Source organism: Musa acuminata, chromosome BXJ3-7 (assembly GCF_036884655.1).
Source record: "Musa acuminata AAA Group cultivar baxijiao chromosome BXJ3-7, Cavendish_Baxijiao_AAA, whole genome shotgun sequence".
Classification (NCBI taxonomy): domain Eukaryota; kingdom Viridiplantae; phylum Streptophyta; class Magnoliopsida; order Zingiberales; family Musaceae; genus Musa; species Musa acuminata.
The window spans coordinates 8,718,669-8,739,780 of record NC_088355.1 but is presented as its reverse complement, the minus strand read 5'-3'; the positions used below and the strand labels follow the sequence as shown (position 1 = coordinate 8,739,780).

Here is a 21,112-nt window from a genome sequence, read left to right as displayed (position 1 = left end):
CGGTGAAGAAACAGAGGAATTGCAGGGTTGGAGCCAATGCCATGCTGAGGTATCAGAGCTGACTGTTTCGGTTCTACTAGCCAATGAAGCCAAGGTGAGCTTGGAAGTCAATGTGGGCAAATGGACGTAAGAAACACTGCAGTGCGCACCAATAGGCCGTCTCATGTCATCTCCGTGGATTGCCACATTGAATGGTTCTGCTTCGAAGTCTTGATCGGTGCATGAAAGGGAAATTTGCGGATCCAAAATTGACAACTTTGTTCTTGTCATCCTCATAGCAAAAGATTTTGTATATTAATATTGATTCTGAACGTTCAAGACAAGTTATTGTACTACTGAAGCCCACAAATTCCACACTTCCCATTGACCGAATGCAGACTTCCAATCTCCTATTTAGCACGCCGTCCACCGCCCCTTCTCCGCCCGATTGTGGCTCTTCCTCATGGGCAACCACCGCGGCACTCACCACCACCACATAAGCTCCTTCAACCCCTCATGCTGCTTCAGACCTTCCCCAACAGAAGACACCCCAAAGAGATCAGCTCCGACTGACAAAACCTCTTACTCCTCTTCTCACTCGAAGCAGAAGCGCCTGTTCCGCATCGGCTCCTTGTCCTTCACCCTGTCGTCGCCGCGAATCAGCTGGATGGGCCAGATAAAGAGATGCAGGCCATCTTCTCACGACTCCTCCTCCTCCACCTCCTCCTCCTCCTCAGCCACCACTTCCTCAACCAGGAGTGGTTCTTGGTCTTCCAGGGGGAGCAGCAAGTTAATAAGGATCACAAAGGTTCTCCTGGGGAGGAGTGCAAGCCCTCCGGTATCCCCGGGGGAAGGAGCTGACGACCACAGTGCGTCCGGAGTTAGCATCAGCGTTGTCGACATGGACCCGCCGCTCCCGGTGCTGAGGCGAGCTGCAAGGAGTGAGGAATCGAACAGTTTGTGGGAGAGGAGATGTGGTGGAGCTGCACTCAGGGGCCTCCAGACTCAGCTGCCGCAGCAGCAACTCTGTGCTGTGGTGTTCTAGCTTGATTTGTCGATGGAGTTTCCTTAGGAGATGTGATCATGTGAGCCACTGATGGCTATGCTATTCTTCATCTTCATCAGTGAAGACTAGTTTGTTCAGACGATGATGAACAGGAACAGCTTCCAAGTTGCTTAGGAAACTCTTCGATGGACGTAAATTGTTGATGATTCATGTATAAACTGCTTGAGAATTAGTGAGCCACCACTCTGGGTGTTGATGCTGCTATGATCAATCTAATCTTTCCTTCTTTGTTGTGCTTCACATTCCTCTCCCTTTCTCCACCTCGTAATTGGCGAAGGTATCTGTGTTGTAGTGTCATGCGTCTGATACCGCAAGGTATCAGAGGCAACCGACACGGGACAGGGGGCAAAGCGGGTCGGGTCGGGTAATGTTCGCTTCCGCCCGAATCCGTTTCCATGTCGGAGCAACAGTGTCCGTCTGGTTCATTCCATTTCGCAGTTACATAACGGCGATCTTTGGTTCCGAAACCCATCTGCGTCGCCGCCGAAGCGCCTCCCGGACGCAGACGCTGCCACCGCTGCGATCTCTGTGCCGCCGACGCACCGCACCGGTGCGCGGCCCGGCTTCTCCGCCGCTCCTACCTCAAGCCGCCGGCCGACGGGTGCGTCGTCGTCAACGTTGGTGGCGCCGCCGCCACGGTGACACCGTCCCACCGACCTCTTGGTCGCTGCCTCTGCCGCTGCCATCCATCTAAAAGAGTTCCCCATTAGCAATTCTTGAGAGGTATCGGGAAGCCAATAGTTTTTGATCGCCAGGTGCTTGTTAAATTGTCTTTGACATGGTATATAGTGTCACAAAGCGACGCTCTATTCTGCGTTGAATTCTCTCGCGTTCATAGGGAGTCCGAGGGGTCATTGGCCTTTTCGTCGTCAGGCGCAGCAAAGATTCCCTTCGCCGCCACTTGCAAATGAACGCCGCTTCTGCTCCTTCCAAGCTCTATTCTGGTAACTCCGTTTCCGTCATCTCTCTCTGTCTCTCTTTCTCTCTCGCGCGCTGTGCCTCTCTTTTTCTATCTCTAATGGGCTTCCTCCTACTCTTCCTCCTATCAAACCTTCAGATGACGTCAGTCTCATCGTCGTCCTCCTCGATGCTAACCCCTTCTTCTGGGCGTCCTCAGCTGCCGCCGCTGGCGACTCCGCCTCCTCGCACCACCCCACCACCACCCTCCCCTTCTCCAAGCTTCTTAATCATGTACGCCCTCCCAATCTCTGCCTGAATGGTGAGGAATCCCATCAAGACCTGAATTCTAACCACAAGATTCGGTCTTTACCAGGTCATCCCATTGCTCAATTCCCTTCTCCTCCTCAACCAGCTCAACCAGGTCGTCCTTGTTGCCACCGGCGTCAACTCCTGTGGCTACATCTACGACTCGGGAGACGGTGGAGGGGGATCAGCATGTGGGAGTGTGCCCGCCATCTGTTCGGAGATTCTTCGTAGGTTGGAGGAGTTTGTGGTCAAGGACCGGCTCCAGGGGAAGAGCCCCGACAAGGTGGTCGCCACTGGTGTATCTTCCTTGCTCTCTGGATCGCTCTCTCTTGCACTGTGCTGTATCCTTTGATGGTTTCTTTGCTTTTTGAAATGTTTTTTCTTTTTATTGTGGGTGTATGGTCCTTGATTGTGGAACAGATATACAGAGGGTTTTCAGATCCAGAGCTCGACATCCACAGCCTCGGGTAAGTTCAACATTCTGTTCTATTCTTCTTGTTTTCACAAGATTTGCTACTTCTTAAATATCTTTGTTATAATAGAAGCCAAAACATGTTTGGATAATGCGAAGAGAATTTTCTGTGCATATGTAATTTTATACATCTTTAAGGGACATGATGTCTTTATTCATATTCTGAAGTTAGCATAACTTCTTGATATTAAACTACAGGGATATTAAATAATTCATGGATATTCAATGCCTTTACTCATTTTTCTGAACTGTGAAGCTAAGATCTCATTAAACAGGGAGAAGTAATCAGATGAGACGAGCATATTATGCTAGTTGAAATATAGATCCACTTTATGGTTATAAAATACTATGCTAATCGAAGAACTGTTTTGAACATGTCACTTATTTCTTTTGACACAGTTGGACAATAGTGCCATCAACTCTTAAGAAATTTTGACATGCATGAAAGGACTTGGTGTTTACAAGAAAAACCTTGTAGTCCTCGGGGAGACATGGTTGGCATACTCATGACGTAGGATAGCTCAGGGAGCCATTTCACTCAAGTATGCCATTGAGTAGTTTGCCTAGGCATGCTCTTGGTTTCATCCATGCATGACAACAGTTTGCCAAAAGTTGGGACTAGTGAGAACAGTCTTCTTCTTGATGATGAAATTCAAAATATCTTTATTATAGTTCTCAATGTCATTTAAGAAGTTACTGACATGTCTTGGTGTAACTTTAGCCAGGTGATTGTAATAGAATTAGATAGTTGAAGTAGACAGTTGCTTTTAGCTGTTCAAAAGGATATGCTTGAGCTTAAGAATTCTGCTCTGTTTTCCCTAAAATTGGTAACATCTGATGTTGCAAAATTGTAGCTTTGTATGCTTTAATATGTTGTTTCCACCAACACAAGTTAAGTTTTCCGATTGTTGTAATTTGCTGGTTAATTCATTCAATGCTTAATAGCTGTAATTTATTTATTATGGTATAAATTGTTTCTAACGTCTTCAGACAGATTTTATGCCTGCAGGGATCTCCAGATGGACCCGAACAGTATGTTATCCATGAAACATAGTGATATTGTGCATTCCTTCTTATATATTTGTTTCATCTCTGAGGAGGAGTATTGGCAGATATGTTGCAGTAATGAATGCAATATTCTCAGCGCAGCGTTCCATGGTACGCTGTGCCAAAATTAATATTATAGAAATATTTCATCTGCACTATTTGTACTTATCATTTGATAATATTGAAATGTATATCATGGTGATTGTTGAAAACATGTCTATGTTACATATGGTTCATAGATCTAGTATTGCAAATTCATTATAGTTAGGTTTCTGAGACATTCTCTTTATTATTGCATTATTTTCATAATTACCAGTAGAAAGCTTCTGCATCTTATTTGTTGGATTGACTATTTTATATCTAGATTTTTCAAAACGTTTGTTGAACTGCCAACTTAGACAAGGATGGTACATCTAGTCTTCTAAGCTTCATTCAAATTAACTTCATTCTCCTTAGAAGTTCTGTAGGGTATTCTTTTGCAGGTTTACAATCTATTAAACGCATCTTCTGAATTATCTTTATATCTTCTCCTTCTTTTCTCTTTAAATTGACAAAACAAACCAGGATATATGACCGATTATCTAGGTGCTTCAGAATAAAATGTGGGATGAAACTTCAGGACTCTAGAAAACTGACTGGTGGTCAGATACGACTAATCCTCTGATCTAGATGAGGATTTATTTTGAGATAAAACAATGTAGGAATTCATGTTCAACATGAGGTTGCAAATTCTGATGCTCGGTTGATGAAACTTCAAAGCATGGAACCATTTTGAATCTGGTTTGGGTAAATAGCTTACCAAAATACAAGTCTCACTCAAGCTTATATTTCTGATTTTTAACAACCTTTGAAAAAGCTATGGACTTTATTATAAACTTTGTCACTTATGTTAGCTGAGCAACATCTGGTTGTACTAATTTTAAAATAAAGTTTTATAACTAACATTGCACACCTCCAAAAGAATCTCATTGGTAAGTTTCACTCTGCAGCAAAGTCAATTTAAAACAGGGGAGTGGCCTGCACTTCTCATCTTAGCAAATGGGGGGTTGCGTATAGTGTTGACGCCACTTTTTCTTGACTTTGTTTGAATTGATTTACATGTGCATCATGTACTTTGTTAAGCCTATCAATTTCAAGTTTACTTTATAAAATTATTTTTTAAAATGTTCAGAACTTCAATTATTTTGCATTCTTTGCTTTTGATAAGTGACTACTTCATTAAAGTAGTGAACAAATCATTGATCTCTCAGATACCCATTGATTCCTGTGTCATGGGGGTTCAACACTCTGCTTTTCTTCAACAGGTTAGTTTATACAGTCCTTTAAGCTCCAGTAGCAATCTCAGTTTTTTTATAATTTAATTCCAGCACTATCAACTGTAATGAGTTTATTGCAATAAATTAACTTACAGGCTTCTTATATCACTGGTGGAGTTTATCTGAAACCACAGCAGTTGGATGGGTTATTTCAATACCTTTCGGTAAGCTATTACTTCTATTTTTCTGTTTGGTTACTTCTAGAGGAGAGGAATATCCTTTTAAATGAGTTGGAAAAGTAACAAGTTGCACAAGTTAAGAAAATTTCTGTTTAGTTACTTCTACAGGAGAGGATATAAATGTTATAAACGCATACTCACCTGATATCAGACTATTTCTTGCATATGACTGTCGTTTGAACTTTAGTCGTGCTTGCTAGATAACTGCTACTTGTAGATATCATACCGTGACCATATTTGACTAGTGAACTGTTATGGATACTTTTGCCAACTTACATAACTTTATATCAAGATATCACAGATTCTACAATTGTATGAACTATGAAGGGTACCTTAGGAGATTTCATTCTAGTTGCTGCCAGTATTTTTTCTATCCATCATCTGGATACTTTTTTGAATATGGTGGTTTCAACGAACAATGGACTTAAATATTTTACTTTTTAACAGGCTTTTGTTTAATAGATTGTAATTAGCTATTTTCTGAATGTGATTATGTTGATATATATCCACCTTTACTTTGGAATATTGTTAAGAGAGTTGAGGGGAACACTTAGCAAATATGTTACTGCATTTGAAGGGATTAACTGGTGGCAGTATAATCAGTATTTTTTAGTTAATGGCATTTACAGTTTATGATCTGTAATTTTTAGTTATCTTATTGGCTGGGATAGCTATGAATTATTTATGTTTTCTACTCATCTCGTACCATGTTTATTTGACCTCTGGTGAAAAATATGCAGGCCGTTTTCGCAACTGATTTGCAGTCACGCAACTTTTTGCAACTTCCTAAACCTGCAGGAGTTGATTTTCGTGCTTCGTATGTGCTTGCAACTTTTCCATCTGAATGAATCCTATTTTTCTATATTGTTTCCTTGGGTCTTTGTTTATTATGCAACTTATTGTTTTATTTTCTCAGATGGTGCTTTGTAAAGAAGAAACTTATGGTTGAAAACTTGTTTGGATGCAAAGTATCTCTTTTCAGAAAGAGGAGAATAGATACAACTAGAAATACTTGGCCTATTCTGACTTTGTATTTTGTTGATATGCTTGACATAAAATAATCTGCTCTAGCTTCAAGGGCTTCCTATCATTTTTCATATCTGGACTACCATGACTGTTATTATCAATGTCACTTTTGGCAATAGCCTGCTACCTGCTATTATGGTTCATGAACTGGCTGATGCGTATCCAGACAATTAGTTGAGTCCTATCCCAAATCTTTGATCTTTCTGGGTTCGGTGAGATCGGTTGGATTTTGAGTGATCCTGAGCCAATCCTGTTTGGTCTCTATTCAATCATGGTGGTCCACCTTAAACCGACTGGTCAAGTTGATACCTGCAGTCCTGTCAGTCCCAGCCGATCTTGCCTATTCGTGGTTAATTTCCATCAGATTTCAGAAATCCTGACCAACATCCATAGAACACTGATCAATTTCTAGCTCATCGTGTTGGTTCTGGTTGATGTCTTGATCATCTTAAAAAATCTGTTCTATTATTTGATTTGGCCAATTATGACCAACCACTAGCCTTGCATCTGGCAATGCTTATGATCACTAATGCCATCAACGCAACCACCAATGCAACATAAAATTCTCTACTTCAATATTGGTTATCTGTGTTCATAATGTCTTGAGCACGAGGATAAAGGAATTTCTGTGATTTATGATGCCATTCTTATACCTTTTTGTATAAGGATAAGTGGATTCACTTGGTGATGGTAACTAACTATGGTGCAGACAAGATTGGACTGGTACCCATGTACACTCTTCTGTTTGGGTGGTTTATGGTTTGCTCAGAAAGTAATGCTATCCTATCATTCAAAATGGGGAAGAAACAATACACAGAAATGATCGGAATGCGTTGTCAACTATAGGGGTTTCGGTCTAACCAACAAATGAAGTTATATGAACAAGTATATAAATTTGAGGAGTTATCAGCTGAGAATCTCAAAAGACAGATTTAAGCTAGCTGTGATGTTTTAATGAATTGACTTATGATGTTGAAATCATTTACCTAGGGTAACATATAATCAGATGTGAAGAATCTCTACCATATTTTTATGTGATCGATATGCAAATGGTTTTATGGTATATGAACCTTTGCGCTTAAACAATCTAGCTTGGTCCTCCATGCTAGATTTTCCCTTTGAAGTGGCAGGCTGGCAGCCATATTCCCCTGCATTCTTGGTAAGTGTATCAGTAACCTGGCATTGACATAGAGATGTTTGTTACCATGGATCTTGCTGTTGCACATTTAATATTTACTACAATATCTTGTTGTCTTCACTCATCATCTAATATTTTACTGCAGTGATACTTCACCCCAACTTTGTCACAGATGATTTTTCAAATTGCACAAGGCACCTACTTTCTTAGTTATTTGTCTGTTAAATATCTCAAGCTTCACAATTACCATGTGATCAATTTTGGTTCAGCAATTATTGTTTCTTCTTGCCAATTTTCTAATGCATCAAGATGATTAATTTGAGGTGGTCCATATTTCTTTTCTGCAAGTGTCTTTTTCTTTAGTCTCTGCTAATTGATAAGCTGTATTGAGACAGATGATTGTGTCAACTTATGCGTTTATGGCTTCTATGCATTGTCTGCCTATTCAGGCTCACATATAGATTAGCACAAAGATACAAACATCAAATCAAGAGACTTTAGTTAACAATTCATTGCCCAAATAAAAAAATGAACCAAGGGACTTCTGCAGATGTTTTATTATTTTCTTTGGTAATCAATATGAAAATTTTACCAAAATTGAGAACTAGTACATGAATAACCAACCTAAATAAGTGTTATTATTGTTGGTTCACATGAATTAAAATAATCTTGAAATGCTTGGTTATACAAAGGACTTACCATTTCTTCAAGTTTGTGTAAATAGTGGATGGTGTGAAAATTCTGGAGAACGAATGTACTGCAATATTGGTATTTAGTGATCATCAGTTAAATTTGATGCTATATTGGTGTAATCCTGGGATGTTAGGAAGCTTGAAATTATTTTTCCATCATTTGGTATATTATTTACATAAACCATTTCCATTCAAATATATACTTCTACCTGAACATAAGTATTGTGCTCAATTACCAGTCCTGACATGTTTCATGTAATTGTACATATTAATTTCTGTCATTTGGCATGCTGTTTACATAAACCATTCTATTGCAATATGTATGCCCATCTGAATGTAATGTGCTCAATTACCATCCCCCATATGTATTATTATTATTATTACTTTTGTTTTGTTTTATGTAATTGTACATATTCTGATATATTTCAGTATTTTTCTGGTTCATGTAGATGTTTCTGCCACAAAAAGACAATTGACATGGGCTATGTATGTTCAGTTTGTTTATCAATATTTTGCAAGCATCACAAGAAGTGTTCCACCTGTGGGTTAGTATTAATTTACACAAATAAATTTCACTCTTATAGAAACTCAAAATGCAAACCGTTTACATATGATTTTTGTTTTTTTTATAAACCGCATTAGCAGTTGATCACATGAATATATTTGTTTTTCCCATTTTTCTTTCGTCATCATGATTTTCATGTCACATGCTGAGATTGCCACACTGCAATTAGGCATTCCCTTCTGTATGACTTATTTATTGCACAACATGCATATACAATCATGTGGCAATGACAAATCTTCTGATGAATTGTACTCTGATGCATGGACAAGCTCCCAGATTTTTGTAACTTTGTGATGATGAAAGGGCAGTGCTGATCATACATATATTATTACATACATATTTCCAGGTATCAGGTTTTTGCAAGATTAGTTGTATGATGGATCTTTGTTGTAATGGTCTATTTTAGCCAGTATTACGTGGTTACTGGTTATCCTTTCAGTCTGTTAGAAGGGACATGCAAATTATGGCTTGGGTATATGACCAGTTTTACATATTAATATGTTGGGTAGTTAAAAAAGGAGCATGTCTGAAATATAGTGTTGCTGAGATAAAGATATTAAGATGGATGGGCATTGTACCTTAAAAGATGGAACCAGAAACATCTGCAAGTATATAGATGAAGATTTTACCATATAAGGATAATATGAAGAAAAATAATCTTATCTGAATGATTGAATCACATGAATAAAATTTTCTTTTGTACGCAAATCCAACGTGACTTGATGTCCGAACAAGCCCTGGATAGTGTGAACTAGTCTTTGGTGCCGAGCTTACATCGAATCATTATCTCTATTTTTTCAGTAATGTTTGACAAATTTAGGAATTGCTGATATTGTTCATCAGTCTCATCGATATAATAAGTGTCATCTCAATTTAGCTCACCAGGTTGTGATCTAACTTTGCTGTATTTTGTTGGTACAACTCAGGTCTGATTTCAGTCAGGGGCCTACCGATGCTAATGCGGATAGAAAGAGAAAAACTTCAGAGGTGCAGCCATGAGCAGGAGGCAAAATGCACATGAATTCTCTGTATTATTGAAGTTCATTGTGACGTTCAATACATGAGAGTTCCTAGGGCTAATCTGCTGTTTCTGAACAATTCTTTTTGCTGGATTGATGAACAAGCTTTTCAAACAAAGATTTATTTTTATTGTGAACCTTGCAAGGTTTAGAAATTGATCACCGTTTGTGGTGGATTAAAGATAGGGAGATGAATCACCTTTTGCCATAGATTGTATGTATGTTCTGATGGTGAGTGCCAGTGCAATTGCTTCATCACGTCTTCGGTTCCGTTCAACCATACATCCCCTGCCTCTGCCTCCCATTTGAGCTGCATTTGCATCGGAAGTCACAAGCAGACGTCTAATATGATACTGGGAAGCTGTTCTTACCATGATTTCATGACCACCACCACGGTTCTTCGTTACACCCTTGGCAGGTCTGTAGGTGTGTCGCAGCTGACGAAGACCTGCACTCCCTCGTCGCTCAGGTCGATCGGGGGTTGCATCTTCCCCGTCCTGCAAGTGCCCACTCTTTGTGGATCGTCTTTCCAAGTTTGACTCTCGGTGGCAGGAACGAGCATGGAGTCGGTGACCATGGGAAGAGACACCACCACCATTTGACACCAGGTGGAAGAACAAGAATCGCTACTTGGCATCAGGTGGATCACCTGCGTGTGATGCAAGAAGTTGGCGGCGAACTTTACACTTGGCACGGTTGACTTGGTTGACCAGGCTCACAACAACGAGTCAATCCTCCGGAAGTCGTAGTCCACCTTGGTAAGCACCGGACTCGTTCCCTCTGCCACGACGGATTCTAAATCCCAGTATATGAACATGTCCATCCATAGCCATATTATTTCCGCACTGCACTATTGCTTTTCTTTGGCAGTCAAATATAGTTTGGCAGACTCTATGTAGATCGAAAGGGAACACCTATTCTTGCTGCCATCAACTGTGCTATCTGCCATAGAGTTATGAGTTTTAGCAGTCTCATCTTTTGGCTGACTAAGCATATCGATCTGCCTTTTTTAGGGACACAAAACCATGGAACAAAAAGATTTGGTCGTAACGACGTGCTATATCTAAAATTCCTTTTCATTAAACAGTTATATTTTAAGAACCACAAAGGTGGATTATTATTATTATTATTATTAATAAGGGTTTCACGTTATCTTTCTTGTGCATTTAATGCTTACTCCCACTTGGAACGTTCATTAATCACGGCATTGATACGAGCTAGAAATTAATGGAAAGAGAATAGAGAAATATTCATTACATAACCTTGGAATGTTGGGATCACTCGAGTGAGCCCCTCTCCTGTGGCCATGGAAAAAGCAAACCGGGTGGGATTGGTTACACATACAGTATGTCAAGTTGGTCGGCCTGACAAAATTGACTCTATCAAAGGGGTCAAATTGAAGCTTACCAAATCGGATTCAATCGACTCGAAGCTGCTTCGAATGGTAACCACCACATGCGAAATATAATAAGTGCAGCGTCAAGCTTTTATCGAACGCAATCGAATTCATTGGCCCAATCCCAAAACCGCTGCCGATTACCACCACGAGAGTTACATGCATCAGCGAAGCGTCGCTATGACCGAGTAATCAACGCCTCTCGATGCATGCGTGTGAATCGTGCGTTGGCGTCTCACCTAATCTCAACCCCCAATTCCATTTGCTCCGAGTAATATATATGATATGTGGTCGTTTCCCACATTCCCCTCCCCCCCCCCCCCTTCTCTCTTTCTGTTGTTCTTCTTGGTTTGAGCCGATCTCGCGCTCCCGAGAGAAATAGGAGGCAGGAGAGAAGGAGAAGCGGGCGAGGAGGAGAAGGGGATCGAAGTCGATCGGGAGAGAGAAGGAAGCGGGGAGGGCGATCTCGATGGGGGACGCGTACTGCCCGGACTGCAAGCGGGGGACGGAGGTGGTGCTCGACCACTCGGCGGGGGACACGGTGTGCTCCGAGTGCGGGCTGGTGCTGGAGTCGCACTCCGTCGACGAGACCTCCGAGTGGCGGACCTTCGCTAACGAGTCCGGCGACAATGACCCTGTCCGAGTCGGCGGGCCCACCAACCCCCTCCTTGCCGACGGCGGCCTCTCCACCGTCATCTCCAAGCCCAACGGCGCCCAGGGCGATTTCCTATCCTCCTCCCTCGGCCGATGGCAGAACCGTGGATCCAACCCCGACCGATCCCTCATCCTCGCCTTCAAGACCATCGCCACCATGGCCGACAGGTTCGCCTTCTTCCGTTCTCGCTTTTCGCTACCGACTACTATGCCGATCTTTTTAGCTAAAGGTCACCGTTTCCGTATGAATCTGGCGTGAAGAGACGCCTTTAAGGATGGACTCTGACCCTTGAACGAGTATGAATTTTGGGATTTCCTTCGATGGCAAACCTAGCGTGTTATTGGATGACGAAAGATCTTTGACTTGTAGAATCATTAGACGTGGCTCTTGTCTAAATAGAAAATCTGGTTGCAGATTCATGGATTAGGAAGGATCTTCCATATCCCGAATTGTTAAAGAGTCCGTTGTTGCCTGTATTAGAAGGTCTCCTGCAAATTTTTTAATAAGGAAATTTCTTCTTTTTCTAGAGTCATTAGATTTGGTTGGCACCATTAGATTTGGTCTGTTACAGAAAGATAAAATTGGATCTCTAGATACGTTTCAATCTCTGTATGCTATGAATTTAATGGAAGAGAGGACAAATTGGGACAACTTTATAGTGACATTTGATTCTTCCATCTTGGTTCTTCTTTGATCGTTATATCTGTACCGCCATTGTGCTAATCTAGAAAATAACATTTTGTATGTGAAGGAATTAAGAGGAAGGAAGACCAAGGGAAAATTGTGGTTGGGTTAACTCTCCATGCCATCTCTGACAAATAACTGATTTAACTAAAGAGTGAAATCGTAATATAGTAACAACTCTTGTTAAGTAGACTGGAGAGTTAATAGTGTAGGATATAGGGAGTTCTCCATTGCTTTAACAACCACAATGTTTCTATTGTCAGATCTGATCTTTTGATGTACATTTTTAATTTGAATATATTTATGTAACTTTGGGAACCATTTCTTTTTTTCTCTCATGTGTCTACCTTAGCATAATGAAATGGCTTCTTGATGTAATATCTATGTGGTTGGAAACATTTTTAAGAACATAAATGACATTTATGGACATTCCTTTTTTTAGTTAAAATTTTAAGAGATTTGGGTCAGGTTAGAAAGTTCAGTGTTTAGAATAACATTGACACTTCTTTCGATTTACTATATATTCAGATATTACACAAGTTCTGATCTGGTGGTTTTTGTTTTCCAGGTTGGGTCTTGTTGCGACTATCAAGGTACAAGGTCTCCCTTGACATTGTTCCAAACCTGTTTTACCTCTAATTCTTTTCATAGAGGTAGACCATGAAATCATGCATCTTACTGGATAAGCTTATGGCTCATGATAAACTAGCAGTATGCTTGAAGTTTTCTGTATACTAACTTTCCATGAGTTTGGTAAGGAATGAGGATGAGATGGGTCAAAGTTTCTCTGTGTCTGAATCCTTTTTCATTGATTGTTTCTTTAAGTTCTATCTGCACCATGTTATCTCTTTGTCTATCATTTATTTGTTTGGTTGGAAAGGCACAATAATGCAGATCTTCATGACAATAGATAAATTAGATTGAATGAAACATAAAGCTTCGTTGGCTTTTAGACTCATTTACGAGGAATGCAAGTCAAGATGCTTTATGCAGATGATGGTTTTGTCATTCTTCAGTCCAAAGAGTTTTAGTCTCAAGTAACTATTTTATTCTACTTTTCATGAAAATGTTTTTTCTATATTTTCTTTGTTTCTATTAACATAAAATATTTTTATAATTTACAACAATATTCAATCATTGTGCGCTTAGATGCTAGATGACTACATTGGTTCCATTCAACACCTTAGTAATATTGATATGGTCAAGATGTTCATAGCTTTTCATCATTGGGCCACTTTGAAAGTGATACTGCATAATTATTTTGGTGTTATATTTTTGCTTCCTCTGTCAACACCTTGCTTGGGAGCTGGGACTGCTAGGCTTCAAAAATTGACGAGGCGCAGCTGTTTTTCTTGAAGACTTAAGTATTCAAAGTCCTTTTACTGATTTTTATGATTTCACAAATCACAATAGTTGCAATTTATCTACTTATGAGTTGAATGGCATTGCAAAGGTGCTGTAGGGGATTGAAGATTGTAAACTCAAACATTCAGTTATTTGATCTTAGATGTACGTACATGGTGGTAATTAATATGGTACTTGTGTAGATGAAGACTTCTATATGGCAGGTCAGCATGCATAAGAGTCTGATATGGAAATAAGTATCACTTTATGGGAACCACAGAATTTTAGAAAGGAAACAATCTTGTTCAAATGAGGAATATGACTTGGACAACGTTATGATGATCTTTTTTGTATGTCTATTCTCTTTGCTACTAGCTCGAAATATCTACTCAAGAAATGAAATATCAGTTGGACTGGTATGTATTGAACAATATTTATCAGTCTAACCAAGGGGTAGTAGTAGACCATATAGGTTGCTCCTGATCAATATTTAATATCTTTTTTTGGGTAATATTGGCTATACAGGTTAGTGTAACTTGCAATATACTGATACCATGCCTTTTCAATCAATTATAGAAACCTGCATACCGGAATTTAAACCCTTGATAATTCCGATTGGTCTTTTGATGATGTAATTTCTTCAGGACATGCCAGAGTTGTCTTGTGATCCTAGAACAAAATTCTTCTCAAGTTCTCTATCTGCTAACTTTCAAGAAGATATCACACACACACTCTCTCTATCTCTCTCATCACTTTCTCTAAGTTCTTTCTTTCATTGTCTCTATTACATTGGCCACCCACCCAACCAGAAATTCATGCTGCTGACAATAGCAACATATGAAAATCATAACAAAAAAGTCATATTTCAGGACATTTATGTAATTCTGTCATAATTTATGATTCTGAAGCAACAGATTTTGCTTTTCAGTCTAAACATGTTCTTGTATGTCAAAACCCTGACTCTAAGCTGACCTCTTATTGTCTCCTAACATGGGAATCAGTGCTGTTGTAGTACCAACATCAGCCATTTTTTAGCAGTATCCGAGAGCCAAAAACCATGATCTTTTTTCCTTAGTTATGTGCACTGACATCGTGATTCAACTCGTAGATCTTTGGTTACATCATACATCATTTGTTTGCTCGTTTGGATCCTGTTTGTCATAATATCACCCTGCACCAGGAAATCCAACTCTATTTCTGTGAATTTATTAAGTCTATTCTTCATCATATGGATAACTTATTAGAACTTATATGCCACCTGTTTTATCGTTGACAATTTAGTGGAAATCAATTTTATCTGAGTACCATCTGTTAATATTCTAATGACCTCTTTAATTCTGAATAGTTGCTGACAATAATATCTGAGTAAGCTAAACATGTAGAATCAAGAATATTTAGAAAAATTCTTATTCCTATGTAATAGTCTTCTATCTCCTTGCTTAGGATCGAGCCAATGAGATATATAAGAAAGTTGAAGATCTGAAGTCTGTTAGAGGACGAAATCAAGATGCAATTTTGGCTGCTTGTCTATACATTGCTTGTCGGCAGGAGGACAAGCCTCGTACTGTAAAAGGTTACTTATTTCTAATTCTCTGTGTATTCTGGTTTTCTTCTCTAGTGGGTATCACTAACATGTATTTTCCATTTAATTAGAGATTTGTTCTGTTGCCAATGGTGCTACAAAGAAGGAAATAGGTCGGGCCAAAGAATTCATTGTCAAACAGCTTGAAGTTGAGATGGGGCAATCTATGGAGATGGGTACAATTCATGCAGGAGATTTCTTGGTTAGTTTGAGCAAATTCTGCCAAGTACTTTCTTTTGCCATGTAAAATTGAATAATCTTGTTTTTTTATTCTTGATTCCTAATTTTTTTTTCCTTTCCTTTTTCGCTTGTGTGTTTTTAGATGTTTAATATTTATACTTATCATTTATCATAACTTTCTGCTGTGGTCCTTGCAGAGGCGGTTCTGTTCACATCTTGGCATGACTAACCAAGCAGTTAAAGCGGCTCAAGAAGCAGTTCAAAAATCAGAGGAACTTGATATTCGGTATTACACTTGAAATAGCTTGTTAAAGCTGATAGGCAACTGCATTTTAGAATTTTGCTTTCTCAGACAGAAGAACCTGACATAAGACGTTTCATTTTTAGAATATTTTGACATAAATAGGATACTGCCTTTTAGTCTTATAGACTTTTCATTTAAGGTTGTGGTTTTAGCCTTGAGTTCAAACTGGTACCAAATCAAGCAATCCTATGTTTTTCAAAGATTGTGCATGGCCAACTGATTGTGCTCGAAGAGTTTGAGATTTAGTATGACCGATGATGCCAGTCCCAACAGAGGCCTCATTGTCGGTGCTACCACAGCTTGCTAACTTGCTGATTTCACACCTAATACAGAGACTATATTGTCTTGAAAGCTTTTAATCCTCAGGGAACAGTACTTAAATTTTATAAAGCAGTTTACAGTTCTCAGTACATGTTGCTAGGAGAAAACAGTCAGGTCATAAGCTTATTCCATATTCATGCAACTTTTGTTTCATTTTGTGATAAATCAATCAGCCATCGGAACATATCAACATTGTTCATATGATTCTTCTCTTTGAAAGCTTGATGACCTTGTTCAATTGCAGGAGGAGTCCCATCTCAATTGCAGCAGCTGTTATTTACATGATAACCCAGTTGTCTGATGACAAGAAGCCCCTCAAAGGTTCTTCAGTCTCATTATCAATTCTGTCACCATTATTATTCTTTAACATTAATGTATTTATTCTTTAACATCAACATTTTTCTGCAGATATATCCCTTGCAACTGGTGTGGCAGAAGGCACCATAAAGAACTCCTATAAAGATCTTTATCCTTATGCTTCGAGGATCATTCCTACCTTTTTCGCCAAGGAGGAGGATCTAAAGAACCTTTGCAGTCCGTAACTTGTTCTGTGATCGATGCTATCATCTTTATCGCAGAAGACCTAAAGAATCTTTGCAACTGCAAATTATTCAGACGCAAGGAATTTGAAATTTTTAGATTTTCTGCCGAGAGGAATGCTGCATTAAGCATAATATTTTGCTAATAGGTGTATAAGAATTTAATTCTTGCCTGCCAAATTGACTTTCACAGGTGCATTTTTCTCTTTTAAGATGAACTTGTGGGTCAAATTAAATGGAAAAGCATTAGATGTTTAGTGAATCATTTAGAGAGGCAGTAAGCAAAGGCTTTCGGTTCTTAAATGAAGAAAATTGGCCTGTCTTAATTTTCACTTGCAATCTCTCTCAGATGCTTATATCTTTTCCCAAAAAGGAAACAACTGTGTGTTATCTTATCATAGATTGAATAAGAACACAATTTAAGTTGTTTTGCAAGCACAATTTAAGATGACCAAATGTTGATCATGTTTTCTTCCCAATTAGAACAAGCAATCTCTAAACTTCAGTTTGGAGCCTTTTTTTGAACTGATAAACTTCAGTTTACTCTCTTAAATTCTTATATTATTAAGATCCTGACTATGACTTTCCAAACATCATATAAGCTGGATTGATCTGCTATGATATGTTGATTCTTGAATAAGATATCTTATCCAAAGGCTTATTGCTGTCCAACAACAAATTTAGCCTAATATTTCACATACCACATCATGATCTAATATTTCTGATCTCATCTCAGTAACTTGAAAGAGTTCCTCAGCTTTCTTTCACTGGAGAGCCTCCGGGCGAAACGAGAGAAGGCTTCTTCGTTCGTTTCCTCTGCTTCACATGGCTCGAACGTTCCATTCTCTAAGTTCGCCCTCGACGCTGGCTTCTTAAGCAGCTCGTTGCCCATCTCCACCAGCTTCTCCAAGTTCTCCCTCGTCGAGATGTCCACCGACGCGGCGTCGCCGACCAGAGTATCATCCTGCTCGAACTGACCACCGATTCACTACTACGGAAACGAGGGGTAGAAGCTATCGACCTTTCTTCTGCAAGCAAGAACCCGTTACCTGTATGCGTAGGTAATGCTCCTCGGAGTGGAGTGCTCGAAAGAGAACAGGTACGTGGATGTCCACCATGTCTGCACTCGCCTGAAAGAAGATGTCGATGATAGGAGTGCTTCCCTTGTTGTACAGCCACTCGAGCAAGCCCCACTTGGCGCTCTCTTGCGCGCTAAATTTCCCCTCTTGCTTGTTAGAACCAGTCCCCAGAGAGATGACGAGGAACTTGCCGGAGTCCGCCGGCTTGATCGGAAAGAAGTCCGCATTCTCCATCAAGATCTCCTTCGTTACTTGGCTCATCGCAGTTAAAGTCTGTCCATCGTTCTGCATTAGCTCCATCCACCCTAGAATCATGTCATGGAGATTCTTAAGTCTTACCGGGTTGTTTGCAGCCACACCACCGTCGACGAGGTTGAACTCCCGAGTGCCCCCTTGATGGTCTTCCGTCTGGAAGTAATGACCAGGAAGATAAGTTGGTGCTGCAGACGTACCGATGCAAATGTCCGACAGGAGAGCGTCCTTCAACGGTGTGTACTTCGTCTGCAGTCACCATTCGTTCATGAATCGGGAGAACGTACAAGAAACGATCCATTCGACCGGTGAGAGAAGAAGGATGCGTACCTCAAAGGTCGAGAAGACGATGGGCTGCAGAAGCTTGATGTCGAAAGTGGGAATGACTATGTTGGTTAGGGTTTGGCTAAGCTTCGTGTCACCGAGCAGTTCTTGAATCTTGGAGTGCAGATACTTGCCGTCGTACTTGGGTCCAGTGGCTGCGTCAAACAAGTTCCACACGATACCAGCTCTGCATGAGGTGAATCATGGACGACTGCTTAGTTTGAAGGATCACCATATCCGATCTGTGTCTTTGGAACTTCCAACGATGATTTGAGTCCATCATAAATCTATCTACGTATATAACTACACGAAGCTCACTTCTTTTGCGGGAAAAACTTGGGGCTATTATCCAGAAAAAACTGAATGATATCCTTTGCAGCAAAGAGCGGCCGGCCGTCGTTATTGGGTGCTGTAAGCATCGTAGTAACGAGGCCTCCGGTGCTCGTTCCAGCAATCACATCAAAATAGTCTGCGATTCTTACGTCCGGTCCGTCGAGTTCCTGAGATAAATCACACCCGCCACCAAGTCAACCAAGACGTACGAGCATCGCAAGGAAGCATTACCACGTTGGAGGAGTGTGGATGAAGACCCAGAGAACGGTACTTGGAGCTTGGATTCGAGGAAGGCGAGGATGGTTGCGGGGATAAGCCCGCGCACACCTCCTCCATCTATGCTTAGAACTGTGACCAGCTTCCCCGGAGCAGGTGCAGGGTTCGAATCGATGCCATCAGTGGTGTCTGCAGTTGGATCTTCGGCCATCGTCCGGGAGGGGGTTTGAGAGTCTTGTGACATCCTTCTACAGAAGAGATCTATATACGAAAAGAAGGAAAGATCAAAGAAAGCCTTCCTGGATCTTGTTCAGCCATACCAGTTCTTGTGCTTTGTTATGGCATATATAGCCAACCCTAAATAGAAAATAAGCGAGGACAACTTGTGCCCCGGAGGTCACCATACAAAAAAAAGGATGAAGAGCAGCACGTCATGCCTGCCTCCGGACAACATTTGACGTAGTTGCATTCCACACTATCATTTTGACGTTAAAAGGAGAGCTAAGAATATTAGCTTATCGATTTACTCAACGAATGCTCAAGCAAGATTGCTTTACTCTCGACATATAATACTTTCATAAGCTCCAATGCGGTGCTGATGCCCCAAAAGATATCTACGATTCCCCGAGTCTGGGCAATCTTTCATGATTGGTGGATCGACAGATGCATCTGTTGGCATTCTTCCAACTTGCACTTATCCGACATAACACACCTACGGAAATGTGTAACTTGTTGCATTAGTTTCCTGACTGTAAGCTACCACTTTGTTGCATATAGCCAACTCCACTCTGATGCATATATCAGAAACATGAGATTACAAGCTTAAGCTTATAAATACATGTAATCCACAGAAAGAATTATGATAGACTGTTGGGTATTTTTTGATGATTTGCAATTGTAGAAGTGATGGCACGCTACACCTTCTAAAACTAGAACATGAATGAGTAAGAATATACTTTGCTGTGGGGAGTTGACTATCTTATAAACGGTTGATACAAATGGGGGGGAGCTATCAATGTTTTGCTTCCATGATTGCTAATCAAACGACCAATGTTTGATGAGTATAACAAATTGAAGTAGGAAACTGAAGAATCGTCGTTGGGAAAGATGGTAGTGATCGGTACTCTTATTGAGACAAAGATGGGGTGATTAGCTAGCTCATGATCGTTAGATCAGATAAAAGAATACAATGAAGTAGTCACGTAAGAAAGCATAATGAACAAAGAACTAAAACCCTCACCAGTCTATTAGGGACTGATTTGGTCAATTTTGATTGTCATGACATTAGGAAATTGATTCTGACTTGGTTTCTTTTATGAGTATTGTCATGTCTGGAAGAAAGAAAAAGAAAAATGAAAGAAGAATTTTACTTACGGATAAAAATATCTATATCTCATATCTTATATCCTGTATTTTGCTTTGATCGAAGGGTAAACAATATTGATATCTTATACCTTGAATTTGAGAATGTCTTTAATTCATATCTCATATTATCTCACTTGGATCTACTCCTACAAAAGATTGTGTTGAGGGTGCCTTTGGCAAAGTCCCTTTGACTAGTTAAGTTAATTCAATTTGTTATAACCTAAAAAGATCCAATAAGAAGTCGAGTATTATAAATTTGTTAGTTTAAAATGAAAATACACCTAAAATGATTTGCTTTATCTAGTGTTGGTTTTGTGATTGTGATTGTGATTGTGATTGTTACTTAATATTAAGCAATTTAATAAGAAAATATTCTTTTTTATACCATGCTGATGTAACATATCCGATTATTACTTCATCATCTTGGGGATGTAAATTGATACACAAATACTATATCTCAAATTCTAATTAATTAAAAATAACACGTATATTATCTATACTCTCATTCTTCTTCGGAGGTAAGAGATTCTCTATCTTATAGCATAACATTGATTTTGGAATATCAACACTTATTGTTTGTACAAAAATAAATTAAATAATATATCATATATCTTTTTGGGTTTGAGTGGAGGCATGAGAAAATGGGGGATGCTTTGGCCACGACGACCACCTTAGATGCTTTGATTTTTTTTTTTTTCCTAGGGTGGATGTATCATGTACCAAAGGGATGATTTACGTGTATCATATATTTTAAATAATTTTTTCTTTTTGTGAATAAATCACTTACAAGAGAGACACTAAGACATGTAAGAATACTTCATATGTTTTTTCTT

General features: G+C 39.7%; 4 protein-coding genes across 7 annotated transcripts; 3 read left to right on the top strand and 1 right to left on the bottom strand.

Moving 5' to 3' along the window:
- Positions 1-442: 442 nt before the first annotated feature.
- Positions 443-1,024, top strand: LOC135643774 (uncharacterized). The gene has a single exon (XM_065161123.1). The coding sequence runs from the start codon at positions 443-445 to the stop codon at positions 1,022-1,024; it is 582 nt and encodes a 193-aa protein (XP_065017195.1).
- A 473-nt stretch (positions 1,025-1,497) lies between these two features.
- On the top strand, positions 1,498-9,890 carry LOC103991438 (general transcription and DNA repair factor IIH subunit TFB4). 4 transcript variants are annotated; one of them, XM_009410902.3, is made up of 12 exons: positions 1,498-1,768; positions 1,884-1,989; positions 2,103-2,236; positions 2,319-2,592; positions 2,672-2,718; positions 3,718-3,755; positions 3,836-3,881; positions 5,021-5,074; positions 5,182-5,250; positions 6,006-6,082; positions 8,571-8,666; positions 9,613-9,890. In XM_009410902.3, exons 2-12 carry the CDS (start codon positions 1,953-1,955, stop codon positions 9,683-9,685), a joined length of 945 nt encoding a protein of 314 aa, XP_009409177.1. In that variant the 5' UTR covers positions 1,498-1,768; positions 1,884-1,952; the 3' UTR covers positions 9,686-9,890. The 4 variants fall into 4 exon arrangements, with proteins under 4 accessions (XP_009409177.1, XP_009409178.1, XP_065016541.1 ...); XM_009410903.3 differs by having other exon boundaries at positions 1,498-1,800; XM_018828439.2 differs by having other exon boundaries at positions 1,633-1,768; positions 1,835-1,989.
- Positions 9,891-11,219: 1,329 nt separating this feature from the next.
- On the top strand, positions 11,220-17,042 carry LOC103991437 (transcription initiation factor IIB). The gene is made up of 7 exons (XM_009410899.3): positions 11,220-11,923; positions 13,009-13,033; positions 15,228-15,357; positions 15,438-15,568; positions 15,744-15,832; positions 16,416-16,492; positions 16,580-17,042. The coding sequence occupies exons 1-7, from the start codon at positions 11,571-11,573 to the stop codon at positions 16,711-16,713; spliced, it is 939 nt and encodes a 312-aa protein (XP_009409174.1). The 5' UTR covers positions 11,220-11,570; the 3' UTR covers positions 16,714-17,042.
- Positions 17,043-17,371: 329 nt separating this feature from the next.
- On the bottom strand, positions 17,372-19,071 carry LOC135642549 (patatin-like protein 2). The gene is made up of 6 exons (XM_065158790.1): positions 18,970-19,071; positions 18,684-18,865; positions 18,372-18,552; positions 18,129-18,290; positions 17,760-18,062; positions 17,372-17,674 (listed from the first exon to the last, which is right to left on the bottom strand). Exons 2-6 carry the CDS (start codon positions 18,782-18,784, stop codon positions 17,438-17,440), a joined length of 984 nt encoding a protein of 327 aa, XP_065014862.1. The 5' UTR covers positions 18,785-18,865; positions 18,970-19,071; the 3' UTR covers positions 17,372-17,437.
- Between the last annotated feature and the right edge of the window lie 2,041 nt (positions 19,072-21,112).

Excerpts from the sequence above, each read along its gene's own strand:
- LOC135643774 (XM_065161123.1), top strand. The coding sequence starts at position 443 with ATGGGCAACCACCGCGGCACTCACCACCACCACATAAGCTCCTTCAAC.
- LOC103991437 (XM_009410899.3), top strand. The coding sequence starts at position 11,571 with ATGGGGGACGCGTACTGCCCGGACTGCAAGCGGGGGACGGAGGTGGTG. Across the intron at positions 15,358-15,437 it reads CAAGCCTCGTACTGTAAAAG|AGATTTGTTCTGTTGCCAAT; the intron begins GTTACTTATTTC and ends CCATTTAATTAG. Across the intron at positions 15,833-16,415 it reads TCAGAGGAACTTGATATTCG|GAGGAGTCCCATCTCAATTG; the intron begins GTATTACACTTG and ends GTTCAATTGCAG.
- LOC135642549 (XM_065158790.1), bottom strand. The coding sequence starts at position 18,784 with ATGCTTACAGCACCCAATAACGACGGCCGGCCGCTCTTTGCTGCAAAG. Across the intron at positions 18,291-18,371 it reads TCGTCTTCTCGACCTTTGAG|ACGAAGTACACACCGTTGAA; the intron begins GTACGCATCCTT and ends TGGTGACTGCAG. Across the intron at positions 17,675-17,759 it reads AGCATTACCTACGCATACAG|GATGATACTCTGGTCGGCGA; the intron begins GTAACGGGTTCT and ends CAGTTCGAGCAG.
- LOC103991438 (XM_009410902.3), top strand. The coding sequence starts at position 1,953 with ATGAACGCCGCTTCTGCTCCTTCCAAGCTCTATTCTG. Across the intron at positions 2,719-3,717 it reads CTCGACATCCACAGCCTCGG|ATTTTATGCCTGCAGGGATC; the intron begins GTAAGTTCAACA and ends GTCTTCAGACAG. Across the intron at positions 3,882-5,020 it reads TCTCAGCGCAGCGTTCCATG|ATACCCATTGATTCCTGTGT; the intron begins GTACGCTGTGCC and ends TTGATCTCTCAG.